Here is a 15088-nt window from a genome sequence, read left to right on the forward strand (position 1 = left end):
CTGCATCACATAACTTATGATCTTAACCAACATTAAACAGTGTTTTGAGCATGACAGATAACGGAGCAAACAAAGCGAATCTGAAGCAAACCTTATTAAGCTCATGTTAGTTTGTTCTGCCTGTAGGTGAATGACAGCTAAACACTTTTGAATCAATTCCAGATTTCTCAATTCCAAAATTTCTAGTTCAAATATTTTAACTAATATTTCTTGCTGATACTTTAAAGTTTACATAAGTACTTGTGATGACAACAAACAAGACTAGTGAAGGTTAAATGTCCAAAAAGTGATATCAGTAATGGAAAACTAAAAGCACTGTTCTTTTAACAAAAGTTTAAATTTATTTTCATACCTAATTTTAATACATTTTCTGTCTTTGTCATGTTTCATAAGAACACATTTTTGTTTTTAGGCTAGACTCAGTTGCATCAACCCTTATAAAAAAAATATTTATTTTTATTCCAAACCCTATTCAGTTCATTAATGTTCAGTCTTCAAGTATGATTTTATGCCACTAATTAATAGGCAGAGTCCTATTAACATTAGTTAGAAAATGTGGCACAGCTGTCAAGAGACCAATCAGAGGCAAAGAAAACACCAAGACAAAACCATTAGAGGTTTGAAACGGCATAGCTGTTTCTAAACCTCTTTATCTAAGTAAACCAAAAAAGCAAACACATCATGCATTATATGCGCCGTTAATCTATCTGAAAAATGCAAAACAGTAGAAAACTTGAAAAGTGGAGTTTCTGAGCTGATCCTGATCAATATACTAGTAAAAACTAGTATAATGCGAAATGTTGGTCTTCTTTTTGCATTTTAGTTGAGTCTTTGCTGCAACCAAGTCCTCATGGTCTCTAGATTCCTCGTGAGCCACATAATGTTCTTCTCCACGTTTTCTGTGGCCACCTGTATGACACGCAGCTGAGATACCTGCTCTGTGATGGACTTGAAGAAATCCTCAACCTCAACACAAAAAGAACAAAACGCAATGCTGTAAATGAACCATCAAAACAGATGACCATTCCCTCTAAACAACAAATAAACAACCCACCTCTCTCAACTCTTCAGTGGATGAGAACTGATTTACAGTGCCTACAATTATATTTCTGATTCCAAAAGATCCCAGTGGAAACCTTTGACAATGAGACATAAGTATCTTATATTCACGGTAATGAGCACATCACAGCTAGTGTTATACTGCACCTTTCGAACCTAAATAAAAAACAGTGGATGGCACCTACTTTTCTACCAGCTCATTCCAATGTTTCTTCACAAAATCCCATGCTAGAAAATGGCCCACTGGATTTCTGGCCACCATGTATATGAGACTGGGTAAATTCTGTGTTTTTATTACAGTTCCACCCATTCCAAGCTGTAATAATCTACAGGAAAGATGGAGACATACAAGGCATTGCATAATGTTAGACCTCATTAAAATTTCCATTTGCATTCATATGTTTTAACCCCTAGTAAATAAAGTCCAAAATCAAGCACTGCATATATCATATTGAGCAATTCTGCATTTCATTTTCTATCTGTGTATTTCATGTATAATACCAATAGGATTTTGTAATGTTCTTAAAGGTATAGTTCACCCAAAAATGAAAATTCTGTCATTAATTACTCACCCTCAAGACCTCCATTCATCTTTGGAAAACAAATTAAGATATTTTTGATGAAATCTGAGAGCTTTCTGACCCTGCACAGACAGCAATGCAACTACCACGTTCAAGGCCCAGAAAAATAGCAAGGACATCTTTAAAATAGTAATATTCTCATAGCTTCATAAAATTACATTTGAACAACTGATTTCACATGGACTATTTTATCGATGCCCTTACTACGTTTCTGGGCCTTGAGCGTTTCAGTTGTTTTGCTGTCTAGTGGAGGGTCAGAAAGCTCTCAGATTTCATCAAAAATATCTTAATTTTTTTTCCCCGAAGATGAATGAAGGTCTTATGGGTTTGGAACGACATGAGGGTGAGTAATGAATGACAGAATTTTTGGGTGAACTATCCTTTTAAAATAAGTCTAAAATAAGTCTCTGCATTTATTTGCTCAAAAATACAGTAAAAACAGTAATATTATTAGAATTTGAAATATTATTACAGCTCATTCCTGTAATGACAAAGCAGAATTTTCAGCAGTCATTCATTAATCATGATCCTTCAGAAATCATTCTATTCTGATTTGCTGCTCAAACATTTCTTCTTCTTCTTCTTATTAGTGCTGAAAACACCTGTGCTTCTTAATATTTTTGTGAAAACTGATACATTTTTCATGATTTATTTGAATAAAGTTCAAAAGAACAGCATTTATTTAAAATGGAAACCTAACATTGTAACATTATAAATGTCTTTAATGTCACTTTTGATCAATTTAATTCAATGTTGCTTAATAAACAATAATTTCTTTCAGAAACATCTTACTGACTCCAAATGGTAGTATAATTATACATACATATAGGGTGGCCATATGTGCCGTTCATACGGGACACGTCCTGGCCAGGATTTTTATATTGCCTAAAACATCCAAAGTAGTTTGACCAATAACATGCAGGTATTGTATATAATCGACCAATCGTGGTGCGTGAGAAGGTGAGATCTACAGAGAATGATCAAAGCGATACAAATAAGCGCACGTGTTTGTTTGTTCGTTCGACTTGAAGCGTCGCTGCACACCGATCATTGAATGACACCAAAGTACCTCGAGAGCGATTCGAAAGCATAAGGAGCCGTCTGATCTGCTCTCTATAGCTCTCGTGGCATACAACGATCGATCTGCACAGTGCAAACTGCCAAAACCTGGATATTTTAGGCAATATAGAAATCCTGGCAAGGACGTGTCCCGTAAAAATGGCCCGTATGGTCACCCTACATACGACTTTCAATCTGTTGATAACAATGTACCTTGATAGTTTTTTAGAGTCCTTGCTGCTTGCTAAAGCTGAGAGAAATTTGCTCTTCTCTGTCTCACACATGGACACACCATACTTTTCCAGAAGGTAGGCCCAACCGCTGTCATCCTGGGCTCCAACCATGTAAACCGTCTCAGACACATCAGTGGGTAAGCTGTATAGTTTGTAAAGCAATAGTCAGCCGTTAAGAAATCTATTTCCATAATCATTTCAAATTATAAAAATGTGATTATATTGGAGGGTGCCAATGCATAAAAACAAATACTGTTGCAAAGTCACCTGACTGTACCATTGGATTCCACCCAGCTATTATAGAGCTGCTTAGCCTTTTCCAAACAAGGTGGATAATTGAAATCACATGCAAGGGAAAGAATCGCTTCACGCAGTCTCCGGTCTGAGACTGTCCCATCATCGCTCCACGTCTGCTTGTCAATCACATCTCCGAAATACTGCAAGATGTAGGTCTGCAGGATAAAACCAGACGTAAAGTGGCTATACACACAAACAAGATGAAAAAAAAAAAAACTCAGACAAGAAGTCTTGGAGGATCTCAACGGGTGGGTCTGCAAGCAGCCTTGCTAAAATGAAAGACTCTTTGATGAATATGTGGAGGAACGAGGACAGTAAATTCGATTAGACTCCAGGAAATGTGTCATACCTTCAGATTATGAGTAACGTCAGCTATGTGTCTCTTCTCTATCAGCTTGTAGAATGATTGCAGATAACCAAGCCCTTGCAGGAGAGGAACATTGTGGATCTCAGACTTCAAGTAACCGATCAAATCTAAAGCTCTGTCTAGTGACAGTCGTCCTGCACTGGATAATACAAAACAAAAAAGAAGTAGCATTACAAATGAGCTCATAGGATAACAGAGTTATGCTTATTTTGCTAGCTAATATAGAATTTCCTGTTTTCCCTGTGAGCTGAGATATGCTTTATGAGTTGATGAGAGCAATGCATTGCACATTAACTCACGTGACCAGCTGGAAGGTGTTATGAATGAGGCTGGCTCTGTCCTTAAAGCTCAGAGCAGTGTGGTTTACTCTCAGCAGCTCCGCCAGGGCGTTCCAGCCCTCCTCATCATAATGGACAATATAATATCCATTCATGTCAGTGTTGAGCTTCACCCAGTCAACTTCCTCATCTAGCGTCAACACATCTGGGTTGGACAGATTGGTATATGTACAGTAATATGTATATACAGTACATGTGTTGGGGAGACTAGGGCTAGTTTTCAGACATATGCCATTTAATATTACAGGCAGAAAGATTTTTTACACTATATGGGGTAAGCAGGGTTGTAAAACTGGAAAACTAAAACTTAAAAAAATGACAAAAGCATATAACAAAAAAAAAAAAAAAAAAAAATCTAATTCAAAATATTACAAAATATGACCAAATATTAATAAAACAATAGGTATAAGAGTATATAAAAAATAATAAAATAAGACTGTGGGTAAGTTGTCACAAAGGGACCTGCCATAAATAACCTATTAGCTTTTCAAATAAATTTAAACAGTAAAACAATTATGAAACAAAAAAAGATAAATGTAAAAGGCAACATATACAAATATATAAACATTGTTTTGGGACATTTATGGAAAAAAAAAACGTATGTCTAGACTTAAGGCTAGACTTAAAACTTTAAAACCTTAAAACCTTTAGACTTAAAACCTTGTGACAACTATCCTCGGTTGCCTCTAATACCGTATATAAATGTGATCTTACCTGATTTTGTGGTCAATACGTGCTTCATCTCATGTTCAGAGTGGCTTGTTTTGTATGTCAAAGGGATGTGCCACAGGTAGCTATGGAAAATAATTGTACATTTCTGTTATGAAGAGTCCTATCAGTCATGTATTTACTGCCCTTAAAATTGTAGTATAAATATTCAAGACTGAAAGAACTACTGAATTAAACAATGAACCCATGTGATTTTGTAGTGTTTTACCCTTCTTGAAGTGAATTCCATGAGGGATCATTGGGCAGGACTATCTTTAAGAAGCGCTCTTGCCCAACATAAAGTTTCCTGCCTTGCCGCCTCACCGTGACCAGCGGTATGCCCTTTTGTAAAGTCCACGTATACATCATTTTCTTCAGGTCTATATGCTCCCCAGCAAAACGATACTACAATGCAAAGAGTTACACAAAGAGATATTCAGAATGTGAAGTATCATCTTCAAGGTGCAAGAACACACTCATTCATGTTCTGCATTCTGTGTTTATGGAGTGCTGTGAATTATACATTTATTCATGATGTGACATCTTTACCGCATTTTTTGTGGCTTGGGTACTGCTGTAACAGTATTCTCCTGCTGTAAAATCCTCCTCAGAACACGTCTGTACAGAGAGTATAAAGAGAGAGTGTGAGTTTTTGTTTTGATGCTGGATTATAAATGTATGACAGGAAAAAGGCATGGGATGAAGAAGTGACATACTTTAATAAGGCTGTCCCACAGGTCTTCATTTCTGGCATTGCTGTACCTGAACCTCCGAAGGTACCGAATTATGCCACTCTGAAAGCCTTCGTTTGTCAAGAAATTCCTCAGCATATGGAGAATACATGCTCCCTAAAATATTCAGTAATAAAGCAGATCAATTTGATTAAATAAAATAACTCAAAATGGTGAGAATGTTTTAACGTTGCTAAAGTGTTTTTCCACCTTATCATAGGACACTGTATCAAACATTTCCTTTATCTGAGTAGGGTTCTCAGCTAAACTGGAAATTGGCCTGGAAGAATTTAGAGAATCCCGTCCAATAGCTCCGAAACAGGTGTCCAGGAAGTGGTCCTCCTAACATGCAAAAGAAAGCATGTGAGACTCTAAAACCAGTTTGCTTGTTTATTTATTGATACATTTTTAATTATTTAGTTTCCAGATCAACTGGCTTTCGCCATCCTGATATTATTCGCTGTCATCTATTGCAAAACTGTACATTAGTACACTTGAAACCGGCGCTACTTTGAAATGTCTTGTATCAAAAAGCGGACTCGCTCCCTCTTGTTTTGATATATGATGCCATCTTCATAAAAATAATTATAAAAATATATAAAAAACTTAAAATCATTATTTCATATGTATTTTTTTTTTTTTAGTGAGCCGTGTAATCAGTGTTATTTTAGTATCACTGAAATACTACTACAGTTTCTATAAATATTTTGAATTATTTTTTATTTTAATTACGTTTTTGTATTTTTTGGGTGATGGATCATTTGTATTCGTTTTTTTTTTTAAATATCTATATTTTTTTAATTTTTATTTTAGTTTTAGTTATTTTAGTACATCAAATTAAACAAAATGAAAATGGGAAAGGTTGTATAAGCATATATACAATCAGGCGGTCGCTGTCCCAAAATAAACTCCTTCATGGTGATACACGTGGGTCTTGATCACCCTAGTTAAGTTTTAGTATTTTTTGGGGTGATTTATCATGTAATATATATATTACATTTTTTTTTAAATATCTATAGAATTAAAAAATAATAATTTTAGTTATTTTAGTACATTAAGTTAAACAAAATGAACATGGGAAAGGCTGTATAAGCATATATATATATATATATATATATATAGCTAATGTACACTTCCTTGTCACAGGTCCTTGTCCCAAAATAAACCCCTTCACGGTAATACACGTGGGTCTTGATCACCCTTCAGGGTTTACGATAATGACTGCCTGGCTGTACATTACAACTTTCATTATACAGACAGAAATATCTGACGCTTGAACATACAACTTTAAGCTCTGGATATACTGCTTCAAGTGAGACAAATTCCATATATCGGGCAAAGCCTTCATTCAGCCATATGTCATTCCACCACTCCATGGTCACCAGGTTACCAAACCACTGGGGAAAAAAAGAAAGAAAGAAAAACAAACAGTAGTAAAGATGCTTACATTTAACTTACAATTACTCGCTTACATTTAATATTACGTTACTCCTGTAATTCATTGGCTTAGCTAATACCAGATGTGATTGAGAATGTATTTTATGTATAACCTGATGGGCCAGCTCGTGTCCTATCACCAGTGTAACCCAGAGCTTATCAGAGGCTGATGAGATGTCAGGGTCGTACAGAAGAGATGTCTCCCTATAAGTAGTCAAACCCCAGTTCTCCATAGCTCCTGACTGGAAATCTGGAATCGCTATCAGGTCTGGCACACATCATAAAATAAACAAAAGTAAAAATATCCAAAGGCACATCATATAACTTATACATTGAAACATCGGAAGGAAAGGTAAGAGAAATACTCACCCATTTTTGGCAGAGGATAAAGTATGTTGAAATATTGTTCATAAAACTCCAAAAGCCTCAAAGCAGCCTCAAGAGCATAGTGTGTCTGATGCCATTTCTCTGGAACTGCATAAATAGAAATCTTTGGGAGAAGAAAAAACAGCTCATTCAAAATGCATTTCTCACCCGTGAGCCTGTGATGAAAACTTCATACAAGCAGAAAAAGCTGTTGTGTTCACATGTTTCTGCTTCATGTTGTTTAACCCTTTCTAAGCTCTAGTTACTTACATTAATTCCGTTTGCAGTCATCCCACTGACAGATTTGAAGTCACAGACAATGAAGGCCAGCAGGTACGAACTCATCTTCACACTCGCTTCAAACTGGTCCTCAAACAAACCATTGCCGATTTCTACAGTTTGTTCCTATAAAATACATATTTTCAAAATTTTAAAATGATAGACCACATTTTATGTATTTGATAAATAGTTTTTCAAAATCATTTCATATAAAAACAATCATATACCATTATAATTATCTATTATTATTATTAGGCATATTATTAATTTTGAAGTAAATTTGATTCTACAAATGGGTCAGCACATCGATAATATATATATATATATATATATATATATATAGATGGATGGATGGAGATTTTTTTTTTTCAGAATTTCAAAATGTTATCCCATCCACTTGTTCTATATATTTTTCCAATCAAAGTAAATTTGACTTACATTGACTCTACATTGATAAAGTAGATGTATAAATTGAGCTTACTAATGGCATGTTGGACAAAGCTATGTGTGACGGGGCCCTCCTTATTCTGACAGTGTAATTAGCTTTGAAAATGGGCTCATCAAAACATGGCAGTGCCATTCGGGCAGATGTTGGCTCAAAGTGGGTGGATGCCAGGACCCTTTAGGGGAGAAAATTTAGATTGATTATTTAGAAATGATTTGCAATATATTCTATGGTGTTTTTGCTGGTATGATTTATATAATGTTACATTTCAGCTATTTTTCCTTTACCTTGTCTCCCCTGCTTTTGTTCTATATGTACTCTTATAAAATCCATAGAAGCCATCACTTAATGGTGCACCAAATTCCAAATACAGGAAGTATTTTTCCCCAGAGGTCAGAATCTTTGGGGAGAAGATGGCAATCTGTTCATGTGCAGGATATTCCAGCACCGAGAGCACTTTGTCTGACAGATGGGCCTCGTGCTCGTCCAGAACAGTGGCGGTGAAGATCTTGAGGTTCTTGCTGTGCAGCACCACCCAGTTTGTGTTGTTTTTGACATCGATTTCAATCTTTACAGAACCGTTGAACTTCAGGGTGGTGAGATTGGGATGAATAAGTAGATGATAATGTACAGGCACTATGTAGTTTGGCAGGCGCACTTTACTCCATGGAAAAGGAAGGCCGTTTGTTGCCAGGTTATCGCCAGCAGGACTATTGCTATCAGAAGACTGGACACAAAACTGTGACTCCAGAAAGAGCAGGATTACAAGCAAGAGATGCATAATGAATGTTTTTGGTATTGCTGATTTTGATGGTGATCACTTTTGCATTTTAGAAATTGTCACTGTGTCCTGTGGAGAGAAAAGCAAAGTTGGCGCTCACGTGATGTGTAAATAATTGAAGTATTCTTTGCTTTTACTGCACTAAATACTAATAAATCACTGTATATTGGTCCTTCTTCATTTGTGGTGGTAAGTTGTGTCCCTCTACTTTGCAAATGTTGAAATAAACTTGAAATACCAATAAATTGTAAATTGTCTGCATATTTGTATTCTATCGGGTAAAAACTATTTGTGCACTATTAATTTTTTTTGTAAGAGAGTTTGAGGGATTTAATGTGTAACAAAACTAGCATATTCCTACCATACATTAATGAATAAAATAAACAAAATAAATAAATGTTGTGAATACAGATTGTCCTTAAATTAACTCATTTTTAAAAGTTCATATTTTATTAAAATGTAAGAAAAAGTTCTGTCCCCCAACTTTATGTCTGCTGTGTTACAAAAATGGATATAAGTCTTTATATGAATATAAACTCCTTCTTTTTTTCCTCTGAATTACGAGTTTACATCTCACAATTATGTTTTTGTTTCCGCCATGAAATAGAACATTTAAGAAAATAATAATAACCTTTTTTTTCTTCATCCTGTGGTAGAAACAAGCTTGCATAGTGGGGTGCATGCATGGTGAGTTAAATCTTTCTCATTAATTTTTATAAATTTCTGTCAGGACCACTATCGTCAAAGATGATTGACAATTAGCATGATTTCTGACAGTTTAATGTATCGCACTTTATTAGAATCTGTGGTGTTATGCTGCTAACTTACAGTCATATTTTAATCTAAATGTTAATAAATATAGACATTAATATTTCCAAAATTTCCTGTGATCTTGAAACTATCATTTTTTTTAAATTTGTGCCATTTTGTGTACTTACAGTAGGTAGTTTGCACTATTGCTAATAGGCATAAGCACAGGTGTTTGACTAAAATTAAAAATCGAAAAACCCATAAGCTTTCATTTGACAATATAGTGTATTAAATATAATTTAAATACGTTATTATTTCAAAAAACCTTTTTACAAATTTTGCCTCTCGTTTGCCACTAACTGAAACCTGAAATGACCTACATTTCATCTTTACTTTGCATTTCACACTGAGAATTTGTAATTCACAAAGCACTGTAGAATCCAGCACATGTTAGAATGATCAAAATGCTAATTAAAATAAAAGACAACGATCAAGTGTCCTTAAAATAACACTCATGGCAAAACAGAGCCGTGCTGAGCGTTCTCTGTTGACCTCACTCCGTAACGTGAGCCTGTTCACGTTAATACATTGACATCTGCTGTGATACAGTAGGCTACGAGCTCTCTAGCTCTATTCTGGCATGTGTTTGTGTCGCGATGATGTGGTCTCTGTAAAGTAGGACAAGCATCTACTAACAACATTATTGAGGACGCACTCATTTTAACCGTTCAATGTTGTGTCTTTACCTGAATTTGAGCTGGATCATTGTGTCGGCTGCTTTCATTTTCTCTTTCATTTGTCCTGCCCACAGTTTCCTGGTTTGCAGCAGTAGCTGCCGAGCATGTGCTGTCTGGCCGTGTCTCTGTATTCAAATGACAACACAGTGGGGCTCCAGCCGCCGGACAGAGGAATGACCTACAGCCATCATCACGTACAAACAGCCAGGTCATGTCCGAGTAGTAAACATGCCGGGTGCCATGTTCTGTGACAGAACAAAAACACTGAAGTTCTTTGTTATTTTGACTGTTATATGATAGAATATAGAGAAAAACAACCATTGGCCAACAGATGCTTTTTTACATTTTAGCTTTTCAGTACAAGTACATTACACAGTATTGTTGATAAAAAACGGCTACACAACAACAACAATAATAATAATAATTGTTGTTGTTGTCAGTGTTGTTATTGAACGGCAAAATATTTAGTCTATCGCCAATTGTATTTTACTCAGATTTGAGCCGATGACTTGGACATTTCTGTTCTTTTTGGTCTTTCATGATGTTCAGTAAATAATAAAGTTTTAAATGTGTGTGGGGAAAAAATCCTAGTAAGCCCTGCTATATATAAAATCAAACTAGAAAGTATTATAAGCAAAATACATATTGCATTAAACACAATGACTAGTGAATAATCTTAAAACAAACAAACTATAAAGTTTAAAGGACTGTGTAATATTTCATAATTATTTGGGTATACTTACTAAAATAAAAGAGTAATGGCAACTGTCATTTTAAATTGTAATAATTATTCATAATAGTAGCCTACTGTTTTATTTTTAATCGAATATATTCAGCCTCATGAGACTTCTTTCAAAAACATAATAATTCTTACCAACCCCAAACTTTTGTAGAAACAATAGTAAACTGCTAGTAAATTTCACAACTAATTATAAAGAAACAGCAATTAGAACATGAAATTAAACATGACATTTTAAATTAGAAAGACTGAAATTTTATTGTAAAACATACTGCAGTAATCTTTGTTTTATAAATAAACTGTATTATATATACAGTACTGTATTTTAAAAAACAAAAAACAAAGGACAAAATACACCCAGTTATTGCAGAAATAGAGTATTTTAAATTATATGATATAGTGAGATGCTTTTGGGCTGTGTGATTGCCAAATATGTTAATAATTGTACTAGCTTTCCCTATAAACTCTACAACAAGGCACAAACTGCATTGTTACTTAAGACCTGAACCTGACTTGCAAAAAATGGCCAATGTCCAGTGATTGCTGCTACTTTTGTTTCATGTAAGAGACTTTTAATAAAGATCAAGAAGCTTTGTCATATACACCTGCTCAAAACATTCTTTGAAAGTGCAGTTTTATTTCATCCAGATGTATAAAGCAGCAGGTACAGCCGTTGGTGTTGATATTATCTGTTTCTCACCACAGAAGAAACCAACATAAAACAGGTGCGAATCTTTGGGAAAACGCTCCACTTCACATTCTCACAAGTATTTACAACATATCACACCAAAAATAACTATTTTTATTATTTTACATAATACATACTTTGTCCAACAAATATTTCTGAAATTCAATTCATGATGGAACTCAGATGGAGACAATGAGGTGAATGATCAAATTGTATACACTCTTTTTAAATGTCAAATTGCTAGTGAGTTATTTTACCCTATGAATGAAACCTGATGCCAAAATAAGTGTATCAGCGTGTTTAGCAGCACAGGTCTTTGTGTGCTCCTTTTAGCCCAGCCATACCGTATTTTGGCACAGCTCCCCTGAGAATAACACAAACGATGGAAAGATTCCATGGCGGGTGTGAAATCACATGACTGAAACTTGATAATCATTTTCACTGGCTGGCTCAACTCACAGAGCTAGACAGCATCAACATGCTTCCTACCCTCCTCACCACCATGCTTTTTACAAGTAAGTTGTAGACCTTATAGGGAAGCTAGCACAATTATTAACATTTGTAGCAATTACAAAGCTCAAGTAAAGGCACTTCATTAAAACAATCATAATTTAAAATACTGCAATAACGAAATTAAATTTACCACACATACCACCTGTACTTTTTTTTATGTTGTAAATATAACAAAAATTACTGAGTATATTTTGCAAGAAAATACTATGCTATTTCAGTCTTTCTACTTCAAAATTGTGTTTATTTCAATGTTTTACATGCCATTTTTAGTTATGAAGTAATTAGTTGTGAAATTTAGCAGTTTCTGGGTGAACATTGGTAAAAACGACATTTTTTTTAGTGTGCAGTTCAAAAGTTTAGGGTTGGTCAATTTTTAAAATGCAGTAAACCATTACAATTTAACATTCTTCAGTGTCACATGATGCTTCAGAAATCATTCTAATATGCTGATTTGCAGCTCAAGAAACATTTATTATTATTATCAGTGTTGAAAACAGCACAATGCTGTTGAGGAAACCATGATACCGATCCCAAACCTTTATAACTCTAACTTTTATAACCATCTATGCATAATAATACTAACTTTTCTGAGTCTTGTTCTCGTCTCTGAAGTGGGATCAGATGCTGTCCCTTTTGCCATCTTATCTCCACCATTTCATTTGAACACTGATCTCAACGGCTTGACCATCCTGGTGTGTGTGGTCCACGACATTCATCAAGGAGAGCTGGAGGTCGCCTGGATTTCTAGTGGCACCAGAGGAACTAATCCAGCAGTCTCGAACTTACTCCAAGGACACAGTGGCATTCAGAACGCAATGTCTGTTATATCTGTGCCCTCGGGTGAATGGATGTCCTACACCTGCTTTGTGAGTCACAGAGGCTCCGATCAACTCGTGCACAGACATTATGCTGGATTCCCAATGGAGACGACCGGTAAACTCTGTAATTATTGCATCATTATATGTAAACATTAGTTTACATATATGTTAACATTTGTTAACTACATTAGTTCACATGAAGTAAGAGTGAAAAATACTTCTAAAACATTTGTTAATTAATTTGTATCTGCTAATATTATTTTATCCCTTACGAAAATGAACCATGGTTTTATTATAGTAAAACTGTAGTAACCATGTTTTTTTGGTGGATTGATTATTTGTTTAACCACAGTTTTACTACAAATACTATGGTTAAACTATGGTTATTTTTGCAAAACCATGGCTAATTTGTGGTTACCATGGTTTTTTGGTTTTATTTGTAGTAAAACATGGTTAATTTTCTTATGCTGTATTTTCATAACATTAACAAATATGAATAAATGCTGTAACAAACATATTGCTCATTGTTAGTAACTAAAGGGACTTAATTGTAAAGTGTTACTGTACTTCAGGAATGGCTGACGATGAAGAAACCTTTGATACGTGTTTGGACCATCAAAGCAGTTTTTTGGAAGGTACAGTACATTTGTTAATGCTAAAAATTCAGTTCCGTTTGTTTTGTACTCATTTTTCTGTACTGTTGCAGACGTCCGAGCAAACAAAGATCTATTATTTGTTGAAGCTCTCAGGATTCTCCTCATCAAAATCACCATTTTCAACGTTTTAATGACAGTGCAGGCCGTCATAAAGTGGTAAGTGCTCATATTACTGCATATGCAATGCCAGTAGTGAAATAATTTATACAAATTTTTCGCAATTAAACTGAAACCTGTCATATTTCTCGTCTGCAAAATTGCAGAGTTTCAAAAACAGCTGTCATGGATGTCAGAGTTAATTGGATGTGCTGCTGGAGGAATTCCAGTTGATGCAAATGAGAATCTGGAATGTTGATGAGCGTCTCGATGAGCTGCAGACCAGCATCAAGCCACAAGACGCAGGTGCTTCGATATGTGGGCAGATGAGTGTGATAGCTGCTCACAACCACATCATGTACACAATACAACAAATGCACTGCACTACAAGCTGCTTTTGTAGGCCATTGTCAAGTCAGCTTCCACTGTTGTGACACTGTTGAACTCTTGATCTGTCTGACAGCGATGAAACTTTGATGAAACTCTTTGTTGCATGTGAATGAGATCATTGTGCATAACACTCTATCAAAGATTGAGACAGTGTTTCGTTTTATTTTGGGGGAGTTGTGAATGTGACGTCAGTGCTTCATCAAGACTTTTTTGCATTTATTTTTGGAGCATGAATGTTCACATTTTGTTTTAATTGCACTACTGTTCAAAAGTTTGCTGTTTTTTTAGTGAATTTATGTTTTTGAAAGTGTCTTATGCTCACCAAGGCTGCGTTTATTTGATCAAAATACAGGAAAAACAGTAATATTCTGAAATATTATTAACATTTAAAATATCTGTTTTCTATTTGAACATATTTTCAAATTTATTTCCGTAATGGCAAAGCTGTATTTTCAGCAGCCATCACTCCAGTCTTCAGTCTTCACTATTAGAAATCATTCTAATATGCTAATTTGCTGTTTCAAGAAACATTTCTTACTATTATAAATTTCAAAAACAGCTGTGCTGCTTAATATTGTTGTGGAAACAGCACTACATTTTTCACAATTCTTTGACAGAGAATATTGACAGAAATATTTTGTAATATTACGCGAGTCTTTACTGTCACTTTTCATCAATTTAATGTGTTATTGCTGAATAAAATAATTAATTTATGTATTTAAAAAAAAAAAAGTAATGTCCCCGAAATTTTGAACAGTAGTGTATATTACAGAAAAATGTTATTAAGGAGCACTTGACTTTGGAGAACTAAGGAGAACTTGATTGTTGTTTACAACTCTGCTATAGTGTTGTACAATGATACTTTTGGTCTGTTAGTGTTACTTGTACTGTGTTACATTGACTTGTGTTCTTGCTTTGGATGCAAGTCTATGCTAAATTAATTAATGTAAATGTACATGCCAATGAATGTATATGGCAATTAACCACAAATGAAATGTGTAAAAAAATAAATAAATAAAG

The 15088-nt window shown here is 34.8% G+C and overlaps 1 protein-coding gene across 1 annotated transcript; it reads right to left on the bottom strand.

The window, feature by feature from the left end:
- Positions 1 to 611: 611 nt before the first annotated feature.
- On the bottom strand, positions 612 to 10381 carry LOC107699735 (endoplasmic reticulum aminopeptidase 2-like). Its single transcript, XM_016501080.1, has 19 exons — positions 10178 to 10381; positions 8188 to 8750; positions 7937 to 8075; positions 7447 to 7581; positions 7180 to 7300; positions 6924 to 7078; positions 6657 to 6770; positions 5584 to 5715; positions 5359 to 5490; positions 5192 to 5260; positions 4872 to 5047; positions 4649 to 4728; positions 3896 to 4079; positions 3579 to 3735; positions 3200 to 3384; positions 2913 to 3074; positions 1245 to 1385; positions 1055 to 1136; positions 612 to 966 (listed from the first exon to the last, which is right to left on the bottom strand). Exons 2-19 carry the CDS (start codon positions 8679 to 8681, stop codon positions 820 to 822), a joined length of 2805 nt encoding a protein of 934 aa, XP_016356566.1. The 5' UTR covers positions 8682 to 8750; positions 10178 to 10381; the 3' UTR covers positions 612 to 819.
- Between the last annotated feature and the right edge of the window lie 4707 nt (positions 10382 to 15088).

This window comes from Sinocyclocheilus anshuiensis, unplaced genomic scaffold, assembly GCF_001515605.1.
Source record: "Sinocyclocheilus anshuiensis isolate Anshui unplaced genomic scaffold, SAMN03320099.WGS_v1.1 scaffold278, whole genome shotgun sequence".
Classification (NCBI taxonomy): domain Eukaryota; kingdom Metazoa; phylum Chordata; class Actinopteri; order Cypriniformes; family Cyprinidae; genus Sinocyclocheilus; species Sinocyclocheilus anshuiensis.